This window comes from Lactuca serriola, chromosome 4 (assembly GCF_051521515.1).
Source record: "Lactuca serriola cultivar US96UC23 chromosome 4, Lser_US96UC23_V15, whole genome shotgun sequence".
NCBI lineage: Eukaryota > Viridiplantae > Streptophyta > Magnoliopsida > Asterales > Asteraceae > Lactuca > Lactuca serriola.
The window spans coordinates 342,247,852-342,264,299 of NC_136411.1; the positions used below are offsets into that span (position 1 = coordinate 342,247,852).

Below are 16,448 nucleotides of genomic sequence, written 5' to 3' on the forward strand. Positions count from 1 at the left end.
CAAAAACCAGTACCGTATCGGGTACCAATACCATTAACTTCAGTTCTATTCGGTATTCATTATCATTTTCCCCTCATTTTTGATACCCGATATTCTTGGATCGGTATCGATTGGTCCAGTATCATGATCATCTCTATAAGGAATCCAACTTTTCCAATCCACTCCCATTATACAACTACTAAAGTGTATTGTACAGCTTGAGAAAGAAAGAGGGCGGTGTGTTCAACAAGATCACCATCTTTCCCAACCCTCATCTTTTGACATCTTTCACGTAAATGGGTGGTGATCTTGGAGGTAACTAGGTACCACAACCACCTTTCATGCCATCTTTTACAAGTCTTTCTATCCTAAGTCTTTGTAAATTTATAAACTATTTAAAAAAGCGTTGGAATAAACACTATAACTTCTTTTGATTTATAATAGCTTATTTGACAATATAAGTTCCTAAAAAAGTCATATTTTAGACACTCTTAGTAGGGGTGTGTATATATCAATTAAATGAAAACATCTAATCAACTCAGCCAATTTGAGAATCGTCTAATTTGTCAGCAAGTTTGAATTATGAAAACCAAATTATGTTATATTTTAAAGTAAAATATAAGTTGTCTATGATGTTTTACGTCAACCATAATATTTATATTGATATTACTATTTCAGGTTATAGAGACCAAATAAATAGGTTATAACCCACATTATGTGTTCGTAAAAAAAAAAGTTTAATGACCATTTAAACCAAAATCAAATAATCAAAAGCTAAGTGTCATCAACCCAAAAAATTAATTGTAAAACATAAAGTTGAACAAAATGAATATGAATTTGTATGGGCATCGGGTCGGGTTGTTTGGAAAAGAACTTTCTAGTATCACGGCTGGAGAAGCAGAACAAAACAGCCGCGGCTTGCCTGCTTTACGAGTTACGACTTCCCGACGACTGTTCTTTCAGAGGTCGTATTGCCGGCGATCAACTTACTGTTTACATACTTTTGCTTGGTGTACCCATACACATACCCTACGTTTTCTCCAAAGAATTTCCTTGCATTTTCCCCTAAGAATCTTCGTTTTTCTCACACAATTCTTAAAATTTAGGGTTGTGCGGAAGGGCTAAAAGATGGTGTTCGGTCAGGTGGTTATCGGTCCTCCGGGCTCCGGCAAGACCACTTACTGCAATGGCATGTCGCAGTACCTTCAACTCATCGGGAGGTAATATCTGTATTCATCTTAAATTCATCCTTGTTCCTTCTCACTTCCCTAAAAATCAATGTGCAGCTGTTTTTCAATTTCGAGCCTGTTTTTCATACTTGTTGCAGGAAAGTAGCTATTATTAACTTAGACCCTGCAAATGATTCATTGCCGTATCCTCTATAAGCTTAGATTACTGCAAATTTCGCTATTTTTATTGTTTTTGGCAATTGGGATTTGGGAATTCATATTTCTTTGACATTTATATCAAGATATGATTGTGCAATCAACATTGAGGATCTTATAAAACTCAGTGATGTGATGAATGAGCACAATCTTGGTCCTAATGGAGGTTAGACATCTTTTGTAGTTTACTTGATTAATTCATGTCCCCAATAAGCCCATTAAGTCAAAAAGAATCTTCTCATTATTCATGTGTGATTAATACATAATACTATTTATATTTGATCTTTTTGTTGTTCTCAACTAGGTCTTGTTTATTGTATGGATTACTTGGAGAAAAATATCGATTGGTTGGAATCTAAATTGAAGCCACTTCTGAAAGGTTAGTATTCATTGAAGGCTTTTATGTAACTTTCAAGTTAACTTTGTTCCTTTGATTTAACTTTACATTTATTTACAGATCACTATTTTCTCTTTGATTTCCCTGGCCAAGTAGAACTATTCTTCCTTCACTCAAATGCAAAAAAAGTCATCATGCAACTTATCAAAAAACTTGATCTTCGGGTAATTTAATGATATCATTTTCAAGTTTCTTTTGTAGTTTGTACATTTCCCTTAACATTATTAGATGAGTTTTTAATTTCTTCTACAGTTGACAGCTGTCCACTTAATAGATGCACACCTGTGTAGTGACCCTGGGAAATACGTGAGTGCATTGCTTCTCTCACTATCAACAATGTTGCATATGGAATTGCCACATGTCAATGTTTTATCAAAGATTGATCTTATTGAGAACTATGGAAAACTAGGTACGAAAATCTTTTTCATTACTTTATACCAAAATTGCCCCTGCATTGACTGGGACACTTGTGATTTTCCATCCTCCACGTTGTGGGGGCGTTTTGGTCATTATATTTTGTAGTGATTAAACCATTAAATTTTTTTTATTGCTTTGTTTGTTATGTAGCCTTCAATCTTGATTTTTACATGGATGTTCAAGATTTATCTTATTTACAACATCATCTGGATCAAGATCCCCGTTCTTCTAAGTATAGGTAAGCTTTTTCACTTAGTTGTGCCACGTCAGCGCCAACTCAGCAACATGAATTTTCTAATGAATCCTTATTTATGGTGTTAGAAAACTTACAAAGGAATTGTGTGAAGTGATTGAAGACTTTGGATTGGTCAATTTCACTACTTTGGCTATTCAGGCAAGTTGATTACTTGATTTCTCCCAAAAAAAAAATATTTAATAAATATATTTTATTTATTTAGTTTTGATATTTTCAGGATAAAGAGAGTGTTACAAATCTTGTGAAATTAATAGACAAAACAAATGGTTATATATTTCAAGGGATTGATGCTACTGCAGTTGAATTCAGCAAAATTGCTATTGCTCCAACAGATTGGGAATACTATAGATATCCTTTTAATAAATTTCATTTGTTTTTTTTTTTTAATATATTTGTGTATAATTTCTATAATTGAGTAGATTTTTTTAAAAATACATTGCTATTTCAATGGTGTCCTTAACAGTAATTTCACAACAGCAGCAGTGCAAGAGAAGTACATGAAAGATGATGATAATTTTGATTCTGATGATTAATTCAAGATGTGATCTTTTTTTTTTTTTATATATTTTCTTATGATACATGGAAGTAGTATCAAGATATGTAATTTGTACTTTGGTTTATAAAATTTTGTGTTCTTTTTTTTTTCTCCAAGGAGTGTGTTGATTTTTCTTTGAATTCTTATATATTATCATCACCCATTCCATAAAGGAGACGTATGTGTATAAGGGACAATATGTTGAAAAGAAAATTTCCAAATTCAAATGAGCAATTGAGTTGAAAAAAAGACGATGATTTTAATCATCTTGGTATCTTATAATGAAAACTCTGAAATAAACAATTGGGTTATTTTTAAAAAAAAAGTCATTGCCAGGGTTTTTCAAGTGAATTTGAAGATTCGTATAAATTAAAGCGTTTGAAAACTAGATTTTCAGCCGTATATAAAAGCATTTATAAATTATACATACACACTTTTACACAAACTAAAACTCTCATCTTCATACTTGTATGCAAATCACTTCATCCCGATTTTAAAAGGCAAAAAAACTCCATCTTTTATCATACTTTCCTTCCAATTCTCCAAAATCCCATCCGCAGAAGGCAACTTACTTTTCTTCGATTCATCCACTCCCCCTTCCCCCAATTCACCCACCAAAAACCCTTCCGAATCATACCCATCATCATCATAATCCAACTCCTCATCATAATCGGTCAACTTTGACTTTTCATCACCAAAACAGTCAACCGATTCATCAATAGTCAACTCATCCGCAAAATGTTCCATTATACTATCCAATTTCCCTGGTAATTCACGTTCAATCTCACCCCCTTCGTTTGACTTTGGCTTTGACTTTGACTTCGGCCCACAGAGCGATTGCAATAGTCTTGATAACTTATATGCGGAAGCTTCCATTGTGATATCATGAGCCCCGATTTTTTCGAAAAGTTTTCGTAAGTGGGACCGGGTGATTTTACCTTTGTACTCCTCAAATAGGCCCCGCCATTCCTTTTCACGCACGTGGAATGGGGCGTGGGCCATGGTGTTGAGAATGGTCAACGCCCGGTCAAAGTCATCTTGGATCATGGATCGACATATGATTTCAACAAAGAATGATGATGGTGGGATTTCTCCCGATTCCAACATCACATCAAAAGCATGCTCTAGTAAATGAGTCTGTAAATAAACATAAAATTTTTATTATTATTATTATTTTTGGTAAAATATGGATTTCCCACGAGAAATCATAACATTATGTTACTCTTGTAACATGCAATATGTAACCTGAAACTTGTAAAATGCTTACGAGTTTCATGTTACATATTGCTATTAGTAAGGTTGACAACAAAAATCAACCTTACTGATATTATCAAAATAAAACTTACAAATGCAATATGTAACCTGAAACTTGTAAAATGCTAACGAGTTTCATGTTACATATTGCTATAAGTAAGGTTGACCACATAAGTCAACCTTACTAATAATAATAATAATAAAACGTACCTTTCCGGCCCTAGAGGCTTCAACAAGCAAAAACGTGTGTTTATTTTGATCAATTTGATACCCCGAAAAAACCATTTCTTTATAAATATAATCAAAATACTCCCATTGATGAGCACTTGCAGAGACTCTAAGCATCTCTCCATACGTATACGCATCCGGGCTAACAAAAGGACCATCACGCCCTAAGCTTATATTATGACCGTTGGATCGTTTTGTATCTTCAAATAATTCTTTTGCTTCAAAAAACATATCATTTCTCCCATAAACTTTCAACATCGCGTTTATAATCCCAATATCGGATGCACAATGCTCTTTACTTGTTTCAAATATCCTTATACAATTACCAATATGCCCTCCGTCCATTGAAGACAATATCATCCCCGTGAAGGTAACCACCAATGGTCTAGTGAGTCGAAGTCTTTTCATTCTCTTGATCTACAAGAATAAAAATGATTGATGAGAGTAAATTAGTAAAAAGCTTGGACTTTATGGGAGAATCTCATTTTCTTGACTTTCTTTATTAAGTTGTTCTTTCTACATTAAGCCAAAAAGATTAAGGGGTTGTTTCAACTTTCAAACCATCTAGATGAGACTAAATGACCATTTTGTCCTTACTTTTCAAAGCTAATAAATTCACAATGTCATTATGTCAAGAGTAAGTAAAAAAAGAAACAACCATATATAACTATCTGAATTAAGTGCTTAACTCATTAAATCTCCTTGAGTCAACTAAGTCAAAGTTAAAAAGTACCTCTAAAATAGCTTCTTGCCACAATCCATTATAGCAAAGGGAAAATGCTAGCTCACAATATACGGATGCTTCTCCAACAACACCTTTTTGTTCCATATCTCTAACTGCTTCTATGGCTTCATTCACTTTTCCTTCTTTTGAGAACGCCTTCACAAGCACTAAAACATTTGCACAATAAAAAAAGTGTTTAAACTCATTGTACACTTCAATAACATGCTTTCAAAGATATTGAAATTACCTTTTCACTATTTATAACATCAAATACATGTGAAATCATGATACATTTGAAAGGAAAATCGGTACCTTTATAAGTAAGGGCTTTTGGAGCATTTCCACTTTTCTTCATCTTCTCAAAGTACTCATGCACAAGGTCATATTTCCCAGATGCCATCATCACCTATAATTTTTTTTATTATAATTTCTTTTTTACTTAATCTATATATGAAAGTGTGGGAAATGAGGCTTTTTACAAATTTGCCCTTGTAAGTATACCTCCATTGCAAGTCCATAAGTTGCTCCAGATGGTTTTAAGCCACTTTTTCTCAACTCCTCAAACACCCATGAAACTCCCTTCCATTCACCAGATAAAGTACAAGCATTTAACACCTAACAAAAAATTTTAAAAACATTATTTTGAAATAAATAACAAAACCCCATGAAGCTAAACGATAAATCTTTTGGAAATCTAACTTACAGCATTGTATACGACTAAATCCGGTTGAAGAACAGGATCCCAGTTTTTGCGTTTTGTTTTCTTGATAAACTTTGAAGGATTTTGCTTCATGGAGTCAATCACGTTGACCAATTCTTTAAGAAGACCAGATTGACCAAGTGCAATTGCAATACAATGGTATGCAGCCATATCAGGATATAAGTGGTAATCAGCCTACATCGATTGTTTGATTTCATAAGAAGAAGAAAATTACAAATTTGGTGTATAATAAAAAGAAAAGATGTGATTTTGATCATTACTAGCATCAAATTAAAGATTTGAAGGGCTTCATGGGGTCTTCTTGATTTTCCCAAAACTGATAAGAGTTTTGTGTATACAAACCTATAGATTAGAAAACAGAATTGTTCATATATGGAATAATGGAATGTTTATTGCTCAAATGGGGAAGAAACTATAGAAAGATTATTACTAAATTGGAAGAAAAATTAACCTGCTCTTGAAATGTTTATGCTCTTTAGAGTTGTATACGTATTTTACAACAGATAAAGCATGCTTCCATTGACCTTTATCACCAAGTCCACCTACAATCTTCAACAATTGATCTTCTGTGAACTGTAATTCCGATTGTTTCATCATCTTAGAAAATTTCCAGTTCTTCATACTCGGTTCTGTTCCACTAAGCCTACAAAACGAACAAAAAAAGCCCCAATTTTACTGTTTTGCTATCGATTGTAAGAAAAATGAAAAGCCTCATGGATGGATGGATACCTATCGACAAGAAACCGAATAGCTTCGCCATCTGAAACTTTCCTTTTGGGTGGAACCCAATTGTCGTTCTTATTCTGAAGCATTCCATCTTCCAATTCGATGTCATCTTCCATAATCCATTTGAATTTATCACGCTCCTTCTCGATAAACTCGCTCAATTCATCCAAATGCTCGTACTTCAGATTCTCCCCACCAACAAACTCCTTGTTAGTAATCGCACACTCCATCAATTCAGTTCTCTCCAACCTCTCCCATGGCTTCCCCACCAGCGACGATGACACTCCAGCGTGTTTTATGTCCGTGTCTTGTTTACTTTTTGTGGCTTTAACGATTTCCCTGTTGAAGGTTTTGAATTCGGCCTTTAGGGTCTGAAAATTGGCTACTTCTTGTTGTTCTTGTTCTTGTTCTGGGGTTTGGTCGGGCGGAGGAGGACGGCTGCGGTTGGATTTTTGAAGCTGTTTCTTCCGGAGGGTGTGGATGATTTTGGGGGTTGGAGTGACGCCATTTTTGAGGAGATTGCGCTTGATGAGTTCGGTGTCTGGTTGTTGAGAAGGGATGGGTGGACGTGGTGGCAACCTTAACCTTAAGGATTCCATTGTTGAGACTTGAGAACAGAATTTAGCTCATCTGGAAACAAGGAAGATGAAAAAATCTATAAGGCCGGGGTTTTAGATAGTACAACAACCCAATGCATCGCACAAATGTGTTCATAGATTTAGGGGTTTGGGATTTGCTTCTTTAAAAGAAATTTTATCGAAATATAATTTTAAAAAAATGTTTATATGAAAATGTAATAAATCGAAATTTTTATCCAAATATGTAAGTTAATTTATTAGTGGTATAATATCATTAATAATATGATAATTTGCTTTTTTTTTCTGAATTAACATAACAACTGAAATACTAAAATTGACTTATTAACGATATAAAACTATAATAACATGATAAGTTAATACAAAACAATTTATACAAAGATAATCAGTTAACTCAATAAATTTTTATAATCCAAATAGGCAAATAATTTTTAATATAAACATACAATACATTAACAAATTCTTCTATTAGCAATCCAAAACACTCTTGCTAAACTAAACTCTCAAGGGCTAACTGCATATTTTAGTGTTAATTGGTATAATAATATGTTACTTTAAATAAAAAAAATAAATTATAGTATATCGTATGAATTTAAAAAAGAATAAAATAAAAATATGTTGCATTTTTAAACCTTTTTAATAATAAAAATAATATTTGATTCAAAATTATGACATAGATTTTATCATTTTCTAATAAATATTTTTTTTCACGTGCCTAAAAATATTCACACACTAAGCAACAACAAGAATGATGTCAATTTCATCTAGTATACAAGAGATTCTCCTAGGCTATCAGGCATCACACATCACACTTCAGATAATTTTATCATGCAATTCTTAAGGATTTCTAGGCTACAAACTAGCATGCAATTATATCAAAATCATCATAAACAAATAACAATGTGAGTATCATCATAAACAAATAACAATGTAAGTATCTAGGGGGTACACTTTTTTGCTCTGACTAATCGTACACATCGCATCCTTCTTTAGTTACCTTTGAAAACTTTTATAGATCCTTAGTTTGAGTTCGGATTCACACGAATGCTCATCCAGTGCACTCAAACCATGGCTCTGATACCATATGGTCTTCTTATAGGGTATAGTGAGAAGACTCACATGTCTCACAAAGTCGGCTAAAAACTCAGCTCAATGTCACGACTCCTCAGCTAACAGTTTCCTCCAGCCAACAAATGGGTGCTAAACACCTCCTAATAATTCACACAAGGTAAACCTAAGTCTACATTCTAAAAAATAGAAATTTGACCAAAAGTCAACCCATGCCAAAACTCAACGGTCAAAGTCAAAGCCAACAACAAACATTGTCCAAAATTAAGTCTCACATCATGACCAGTCACGTCGTGAGAGCACACTCGGCCTGATTCCAACTCGACTCGCTCCAACTCAGCCAACTCGGTCACAGACAACTCGTTAAGCAAACCTCACAACGTGAACATTCTTCTATCACGTCGTGAGCATAAAAGACACAACAGTCGCAGATTCCTTACATGGTCACGTCGTGACACCCTTAGTGTCATGTCGTGACTATAGTCTGAAGCAACATCCCAAATATTTGAGTCCTTAATCTATTAAGTCTCTAACTCCAACTTTTCCATAAGCTAAAGGGGACTCCAAAGGTCCATAAAAATGATCACTTTATGGGCATACATGCTTTATGTATGTCCTTTATCCATTCTAAGTTAAAAGCGGAGATATAACACCAAAGCTCATATGCATGGATCCAATAATCAATCAACTTCTAGATCTGAACCTTATGATACTCAAGGGACCCTTAGAACCCATACAGTTGCCAAGTTTATGATTCCCTTCCATTTAAGCTTGCACAGACATGAAGAACATGGGACAAAAACTTAGATCTAGCGACATTAAGCAATAAAGTTTGGATCTTGGACACTTACAAAGGTCCAGAATGAGTTCAATATGATGATGATGAAGCTTCCTTGTTGGATCAACACTCTAGAACACGTCTTCTTCTTCTTCAAGCTTCCAAAAGTGCCAAAATGAGCCAAGAACCACAAGGAGAGGCTATGGTTAGGGTTTTTATGAGTTTGAGGATGATGAAAGTTGATAATGAACCCTAAAATTGACTTAGAGGGGTTTAAATACGAAGGAAACCATAAAAGATCATGGGTTTGGGCTGCAATAGGCTTCACATCGTAATCACCTATGTATCACGTCGTGCGAACAGTTGTAACATCCCAAAATCAAGAGGTAAAAATTCCATTTTTAATACAATCGAATCACCAATTATCTTTTACAAAATCATTCAAAGTAAAATAGTTATCAGAGTACAATCCCAAAATCGACACGTTGCGAAAACATAGGTGGATGCACTACGATCAAACCAGGCCCTACCATTTTGAAACTGAAATACCTGAAACCAAAACAGAAAAGTGTAAGCACAAAGCTTAGTGAATTCCCTAAAATACCACATACCATACATATCAACATATATTGAGCCCCGCCCGGCATCGGACCCCGTCCGGCATCGGGCTCCGCCCGACATCGAGCCCCGCTCAGTATATAGATCTGTTAGTCATCAGGTGTGACATCCCCAAAATCTCGGCCAGAAAAGACCGATTTTCATTTATGCTTTTAAATATTTTCAGAGTAAATCCTTTTGATTTGAAAGAGTTGCGGAATTTGTTCCCAAAAACAAAACATGATAAAACAATGTTTACCGAAGCAATTCATAAAAGAAATGTATTTTTCATTATAATCAAAACTCGGGGTGTCATGTTCCGATACAGACCAATAAGCATAAACGAATACATTACAAGTCATATAACAAATATAAACATATGCAGACTTGTAAACAAAACAACTTGATGGTTCATCCATCTCATGCCCTTCCGCCACTTCCTGTAATACAATTTAAAACTGAGTGGGTCAGGCTTGGGAGCCTGGTGAGCATATAGGGTTTTCAACCCACAATAAATATCATATTTAATTTTCACCAACCAACAATAACCCAATTACCCATTCCCGTTATTCTCACTTTAATGTCCCTAAAACAACTAACATAAGGGACCTAGTCTAAGAATATTTCATCGGGGCGACAACACATGCTTCGGGGGTACCTCAGCAATATAAGTCAAATAAGGCAACCATGAGGGGGATGGAGTACAGCGAATGAACACCCAAGTTCATTAACACCTACAGGTGGCGAACCTGCTAATGTTTCCACAAGACTGTCTAGAATAGCCAGTGGTCGTCATCTAAACTCCGCTAGATGACTCAATCAAACAACAACGAGGCCTCTCATCTGTTTATTACACACCAACTGTCTACCCATGTTCTACCCAACATATTAGTAGATAAAAATATACATTTGTATACATAGTTTAAAGAAAACTTGTATAGCATGCTTTAATCAACACATATATCACATAACAGATGAGGCACACACACACATAACACGTATCTCATAAAGAAATAAGCAGATCTATAAGATAGAAGAGAGTGAATACTCATTCACACATAACACAACCAAATATATACACATAGCACGTATTTTTATATAAAATACTTCGTATTATTGTATTAGAAGAAATAACTACACACTCACTTGATCAGAAGATGATCGGACAGCACTACGGCTTATAAAAGTAGTATTCCTCAGCAGATCTGGAAGATCTCCTCGAAAATCGAACTTCTCGTGGGCAGAGCTTCGACTCGGGAACCGCACTTTTCGGGATCTTCGGGATCTCGGGACTTGCCTCGGGGATAAAGTATGATATCGGGACTTCGGGATAGCTTCGGGGGTTTTTGCGCAGAGCTTCGACACGAAAACGAGAGGGAATTGGCAAAAATACCCGGAACCCTCGCATCCTATTTATAGGAGGCTGGAGCCTCGGAGTACGCGGGGCGTACTGCGTTACGCGGGGCGTACTGCCCAAAACGTCATTGCTTACGTATCCGAAGTGCTCGAGTGCGAGTGTCGACATCCCTCGGAGTACGCGGGGCGTACTCGAGTACGCGGGGCGTACCTCGGATCAGATCGGTGACTCCTTCGGATAATGCTTCCGAATTTTGATTTAAATATAAATACAAAATGATTAATAAACTTCGGAAATTCATAACTTCTTCATACGAACTCCGTTTTCGACGTTCTTTATATCCACGCGAAGGTGAGACCACGCTCTACGACTTTCGTTTAGACTCCGTCGGCTAATTTTGACTTTATTTTTATTAATTATTTTTAATAGGCCGGGACAGAAACTTTCGTTATAAATTCATAACTTCTTCGTTTGACGTCCGTTCTCGCCTAACTTTTTATCGTTTCAATACCAACAATGAGATCTTCGATTCTCATTTAGATTGCTTCGGCTAACAACCGCTCGATCTCAAATCGAGTAAAACAGGCTGTATATCGCTAAGCCGGAACTTCAATAAATCATAACTTCCTCATACGAAGTCAGATTTGGGCGTTCTATATATATTCGGAAACCTCGTTTCAACTACTACAACATTAACCAAATATATTAAGTTTATTTTACACTTAAATTTTGACGCTTATTTTTATTCTTAATTAATCAAACCACATAATTAAGCAATTAAGCACAAAACACATAATACTCAAATAATACACTTTTATTATTTCAAAACGGGTTACAAAGGTCAACCTAGACTATTACATTGCTACAAATGGCAAGCCCGAAACACAGGCGTTACAATTCTCTCCACCTTAGAATGATTCCGTCCCCGGAATCACACATCAACAAACAAATGCGGATAGCGACTCAACATGTCACTCTCCGTCTCCCAGGTGAGATTCGGCCCATTCGTGTGTTTCCATCGGACAAGCACTAACCCAACCATTTTGCGTCGCAACTTCTTAGTCTTTCGGTCAACAATTGCCTCTGGTTCTTCAATCAACCTTTTGTTCTCATCAATTCTCAATTCAGAAATTGGAATTATATCGGGAACTTCTCCCGTGAACTTCCTCAAATAACACACATGAAAGGTGTTGTGAATTCCATTCAGTTCTTCGGGTAATTCGAGCTTGTAAGCTTGATTCCCAATCCTCTGAAGGACTCTAAACGGTCCAATAAACCTTGGACTCAACTTTCCCCTTTTACCAAATCTTATAAGTCCCTTCCACGGCGAGACTTTAAGCAAAACCGAATCTCCAACCTCAAAAGTCATCGGTCTTCGCTTCTTGTCAGCATAGCTCTTTTGACGATCTTGAGCTGCTAACATTCTTTCCCTAATTATTTTCAACTTTTCAGCAGTTTGATGAACCAACTTCGGTCCCATAAACTGCTTTTCCCCAGCCTCAAGCCAACAAGACGGCGTACGACACTTCTGTCCATACAAAGCTTGATAAGGTGCCATCTTAATGCTCGAGTGAAAACTATTATTATAGGAAAATTCTACCAACGGTAAATGTTCATCCCAATTACCTAGGAATTCCAAGGTACATGCTCTCAGCATATCTTCAAGTGTTTGTATTGTTCTTTCACTCTGACCATCAGTCTGCGGATGGTAAGCTGTGCTTAAACATAACTTGGTACCCATTTCCTCTTGTAGACTTTTCCAAAACCTTGAGGTGAAACGGCTATCACGATCCGATACAATCGTTAACGGAACACCGTGAAGCCTCACAATTTCCTTCACGTAAGAATTCGCAAGCTTTTCCATAGACCATTTCTCCCTGGCCGCTATGAAATGCGCACTTTTAGTGAATCGATCAACGACCACCCAAATCATGTCGTGACCATTCTTTGTTCTGGGCAGTTTAGTGACAAAATCCATAGCAATGTCTTCCCACTTACCCATAGGCACAGACAAAGGTTCTAAACTCCCGTACGGTTTCTGATGTTGTGTCTTGACTCTCGCACAAGTCACACACTCGGCCACATACTTTGCAACATCAAGCTTCATCGTCGGCCACCAGTAGTAGGGTTTTAGGTCCCTATACATTTTAGTGCTACCCGGATGAATTGAGTACATGGTTTTGTGAGCTTCTTCCATCAGAAGATCCCTAATTCCTCCTGACTTAGGTACCCAAATACGATCTTGGAATACCTTCAGTCCATGACCATTAGTACCAAACACCAACGTTTTACCCAAACGTTCCTCCTTTCGGTCATTTTTCTCAGAAGCTTCCTCTTGAGCTTTCTTTATACTTTCCACAATAGTCGAGACAACTTCAATTCTCAACGCTCTTGGCCTCTTCCTTTCAAGATTGACTTTCCGACTGAGAGCATCAGCAACAACATTAGCTTTACCGGGGTGGTAAAGTATCTCGCAGTCGTAGTCTTTAAGTAATTCTAGCCAGCGTCGTTGCCTCATATTCAATTCTTTCTGATTAAAGAGGTATTGGAGACTCTTATGATCAGTGAAAAGTTTGCACTTCGTGCCATAGAGGTAATGCCTCCATATTTTCAGAGCGAAAACTACCGCTGCCAACTCCAAATCATGAGTCGGGTAATTCTTTTCATGCTCTTTCAACTGTCGAGACGCATATGCTATCACCTTTTCTCTTTGGGTCAAAACACAACCCAATCCAACACCAGACGCATCGCTATAAACAGCGAAGTCTTCAACTCCATCGGGTAGAGAAAGTATCGGTGCCTCGCATAGCTTCTTCTTTAACTTCTCGAATGCTTCTTTATGCTTCTCACTCCAAGCATAAGTTGCTCCTTTGTGGGTCAAAGCTGTCAATGGAGTAGCAATCGAAGAAAAGCCTTGGATAAACCTACGGTAATATCCGGCTAATCCCAAAAAGCTTCGAATCTCCGTGGAACTTTTCGGTTGTTCCCACTTCGTCACAACTTCAATCTTCGCTGGATCAACCATTATCCCTTCTTGGTTGACCACGTGACCCAAGAATTGGACCTCACGAATCCAAAAATCACATTTGGAGAACTTCGCATAAAGCTTCTCCTTCTTCAAAACTTCTAACACTTCTCGCAAGTGTCTGCCATGCTCCTCCTGGCTTTTCGAGTAGATCAGAATGTCGTCTATAAACACTATCACAGATTTATCAAGGAAAGGATTACAAACCCTATTCATCAAATCCATGAACGCTGCTGGAGCATTGGTTAGTCCAAACGACATAACCAAGAACTCGTAGTGTCCATATCTAGTTCTGAATGCAGTCTTCTCGATATCTTGCTCTCTTACCTTCAACTGATGATATCCTGACCTAAGATCGATCTTCGAGAAATAGCTCGAACCTTGCAATTGATCAAATAGGTCATCAATCCTCGGCAACGGATATCTATTCTTTATTGTTGCCTTGTTCAGCTCTCTGTAATCGATGCACATTCTCATACTTCCATCTTTCTTCTTCACAAATAACACCGGAGCTCCCCAGGGCGATGAACTAGGTCTAATGAAACCTTTGTCCAATAACTCCTGAAGTTGCATCATCAGCTCCTTCATCTCCGTCGGTGCTAATCGATAAGGTGCTTTTGCTATTGGCGTGGTTCCTGGTAACAAGTCTATTCTGAACTCCACTTGTCTATCAGGTGGTAATCCAGGAAGATCTTCGGGAAATACTTCCGGATAATCACACACCACTGGAATACTCTGCATCACCTTCTTTTCTTTCTTAGCATCAATCACAAATGCTAAATATGATGTACATCCCTTGGTCAAACACTTTCTGGCTTTCATTAGAGAAATGATTCCAGAATTCACTCTGCGTTTGTCCCCATACACCATAAACGAATCTTTTCCAGGCGGGTTTACTTTAACTATCTTTTTCTTGCACAAAATTTCGGCATCATTGGCACTAAGCCAATCCATTCCCAACACGATGTCGAAACCATTAAGATCGATGGGCAATAATTCCTCGTGAAACTTATTCCCATTAAGGTCGATCAAGACGTTTTTCATACGATGGCTAACAGGTACAAACTTGCCACTAGCTACTTCGACTAATAAAGCATTATTTAGTCTATCAACAGGCAAAGCTAGCTTTATACCAAACTCATGCGAAATAAAGGAGTAGTTGGCTCCAGAATCAAACAATATATGAGCAGGTAATTCGTTTACGAGAAAGGTACCTGAAGCGACATCAGCTTCATCTTTAGCAGCCTCAAGTGTCATCTGGAAGGCTCTCGCCTTCGGCTTTGGTGGAATGTTGGGCCTAGCTGCCTCCTTCTTCTTCGGACAGTCTTTCAAAATATGCCCCTCTTCATTACAACCAAAACACATCCTTTTGTTGTTCGGACATTCATTGGCAAAATGTCCAACCCTACCACACTTGTAGCAGGTCACATCCTCGCTACATTTCCCAAAGTGCCTTTTCTTACACTTATCACACCACTTTGCTTCGCCTCCTTTTCCCCCAAACTTTTTCGAATCAGATTTCGAAAATTTTCCTTTCTTACCGGAACCAGATGTTCCCTCAAACTTCCTTTTCTCACCAACCTCAACTTTGACGGTGGTTCTCCCCTTGATCATGTTCTCCACAGACTTGGCAGCCCAGATAGCTGCCTCTAGAGTAAGTGCCTGACGTACTGGCACCTCATACTCCCATGGAAGTCCCTTCGCATACCGATCCACCTTTGTCAGCTCGTCTGGAACGATACGCAAGGCAAACTCCATCTTATCGGTGAAGTTATTGGTGTATTCATCAACTGACATGCTGCCCTTCGTCAATGTCAAAAACTTATTCTCCAACTCCAACAGATTTTGAGCTGAGCAGAACTTGCGCTTAAACTGCACCAAGAACTCTGCCCATGACAATTGCAGTGGCTCATTAGGGCTTAAGGTCTTCCCTAGAGTGTTCCACCAACGAACGGCTCCACCTCGGAATTGACGCACGGCATAGATAGTCTGCAACTTACCTCTGCAGCCACACGTCATGAAGGCTAGCTCCATTTCGGAGATCCAATCCATAACCCCAATCGGATCCTCCTTTCCATTGAAGGTCGATGGTTTGCAAGTCAAAAAGTCCTTGTACTTGCATCCCATTCCATCATTCCTTCCATCATGGTTATCTTGCCTAACTATCGGTGGGTTGGCTGGACCAACAGACCCACTGAAGTTTCCTCCTTCTGAGTGCCCTTCATTTAATTCAGGCTCTTCCACACGAATCGACAGTTCTTCACGATTTTGTTGAAGCAACCGTCTAGTTTCATCCATCTGACGATCCAACATCGTCTGAATCATCAATTGCACACCAGCCATGGTTATTGGCTCAGGTGCTGCTGCTACGACAGGTATTGGCTCAATCACTGGTGGTTGATTCC

General features: G+C 37.6%; 2 protein-coding genes across 3 annotated transcripts; one reads left to right on the forward strand and one right to left on the reverse strand.

Annotated features, from left to right (window-relative positions):
- The first annotated feature begins 831 nt into the window (after window positions 1–831).
- On the forward strand, window positions 832–3,085 carry QQT1 (P-loop containing nucleoside triphosphate hydrolases superfamily protein). 2 transcript variants are annotated; one of them, XM_079035071.1, is made up of 11 exons: window positions 832–944; window positions 1,086–1,199; window positions 1,307–1,351; window positions 1,451–1,530; window positions 1,669–1,743; window positions 1,822–1,925; window positions 2,014–2,170; window positions 2,329–2,416; window positions 2,500–2,572; window positions 2,652–2,782; window positions 2,907–3,085. In XM_079035071.1, exons 2-11 carry the CDS (start codon window positions 1,108–1,110, stop codon window positions 2,965–2,967), a joined length of 906 nt encoding a protein of 301 aa, XP_078891197.1. In that variant the 5' UTR covers window positions 832–944; window positions 1,086–1,107; the 3' UTR covers window positions 2,968–3,085. The 2 variants fall into 2 exon arrangements, with proteins under 2 accessions (XP_078891197.1, XP_078891196.1); XM_079035070.1 differs by having other exon boundaries at window positions 838–991.
- Window positions 3,086–3,307: 222 nt separating this feature from the next.
- DG1 (Tetratricopeptide repeat (TPR)-like superfamily protein) lies at window positions 3,308–7,328 on the reverse strand. Its single transcript, XM_079035069.1, has 9 exons — window positions 6,626–7,328; window positions 6,348–6,539; window positions 6,157–6,238; window positions 5,879–6,070; window positions 5,677–5,790; window positions 5,488–5,581; window positions 5,185–5,342; window positions 4,434–4,868; window positions 3,308–4,106 (listed from the first exon to the last, which is right to left on the reverse strand). The coding sequence occupies exons 1-9, from the start codon at window positions 7,219–7,221 to the stop codon at window positions 3,447–3,449; spliced, it is 2,523 nt and encodes an 840-aa protein (XP_078891195.1). The 5' UTR covers window positions 7,222–7,328; the 3' UTR covers window positions 3,308–3,446.
- Between the last annotated feature and the right edge of the window lie 9,120 nt (window positions 7,329–16,448).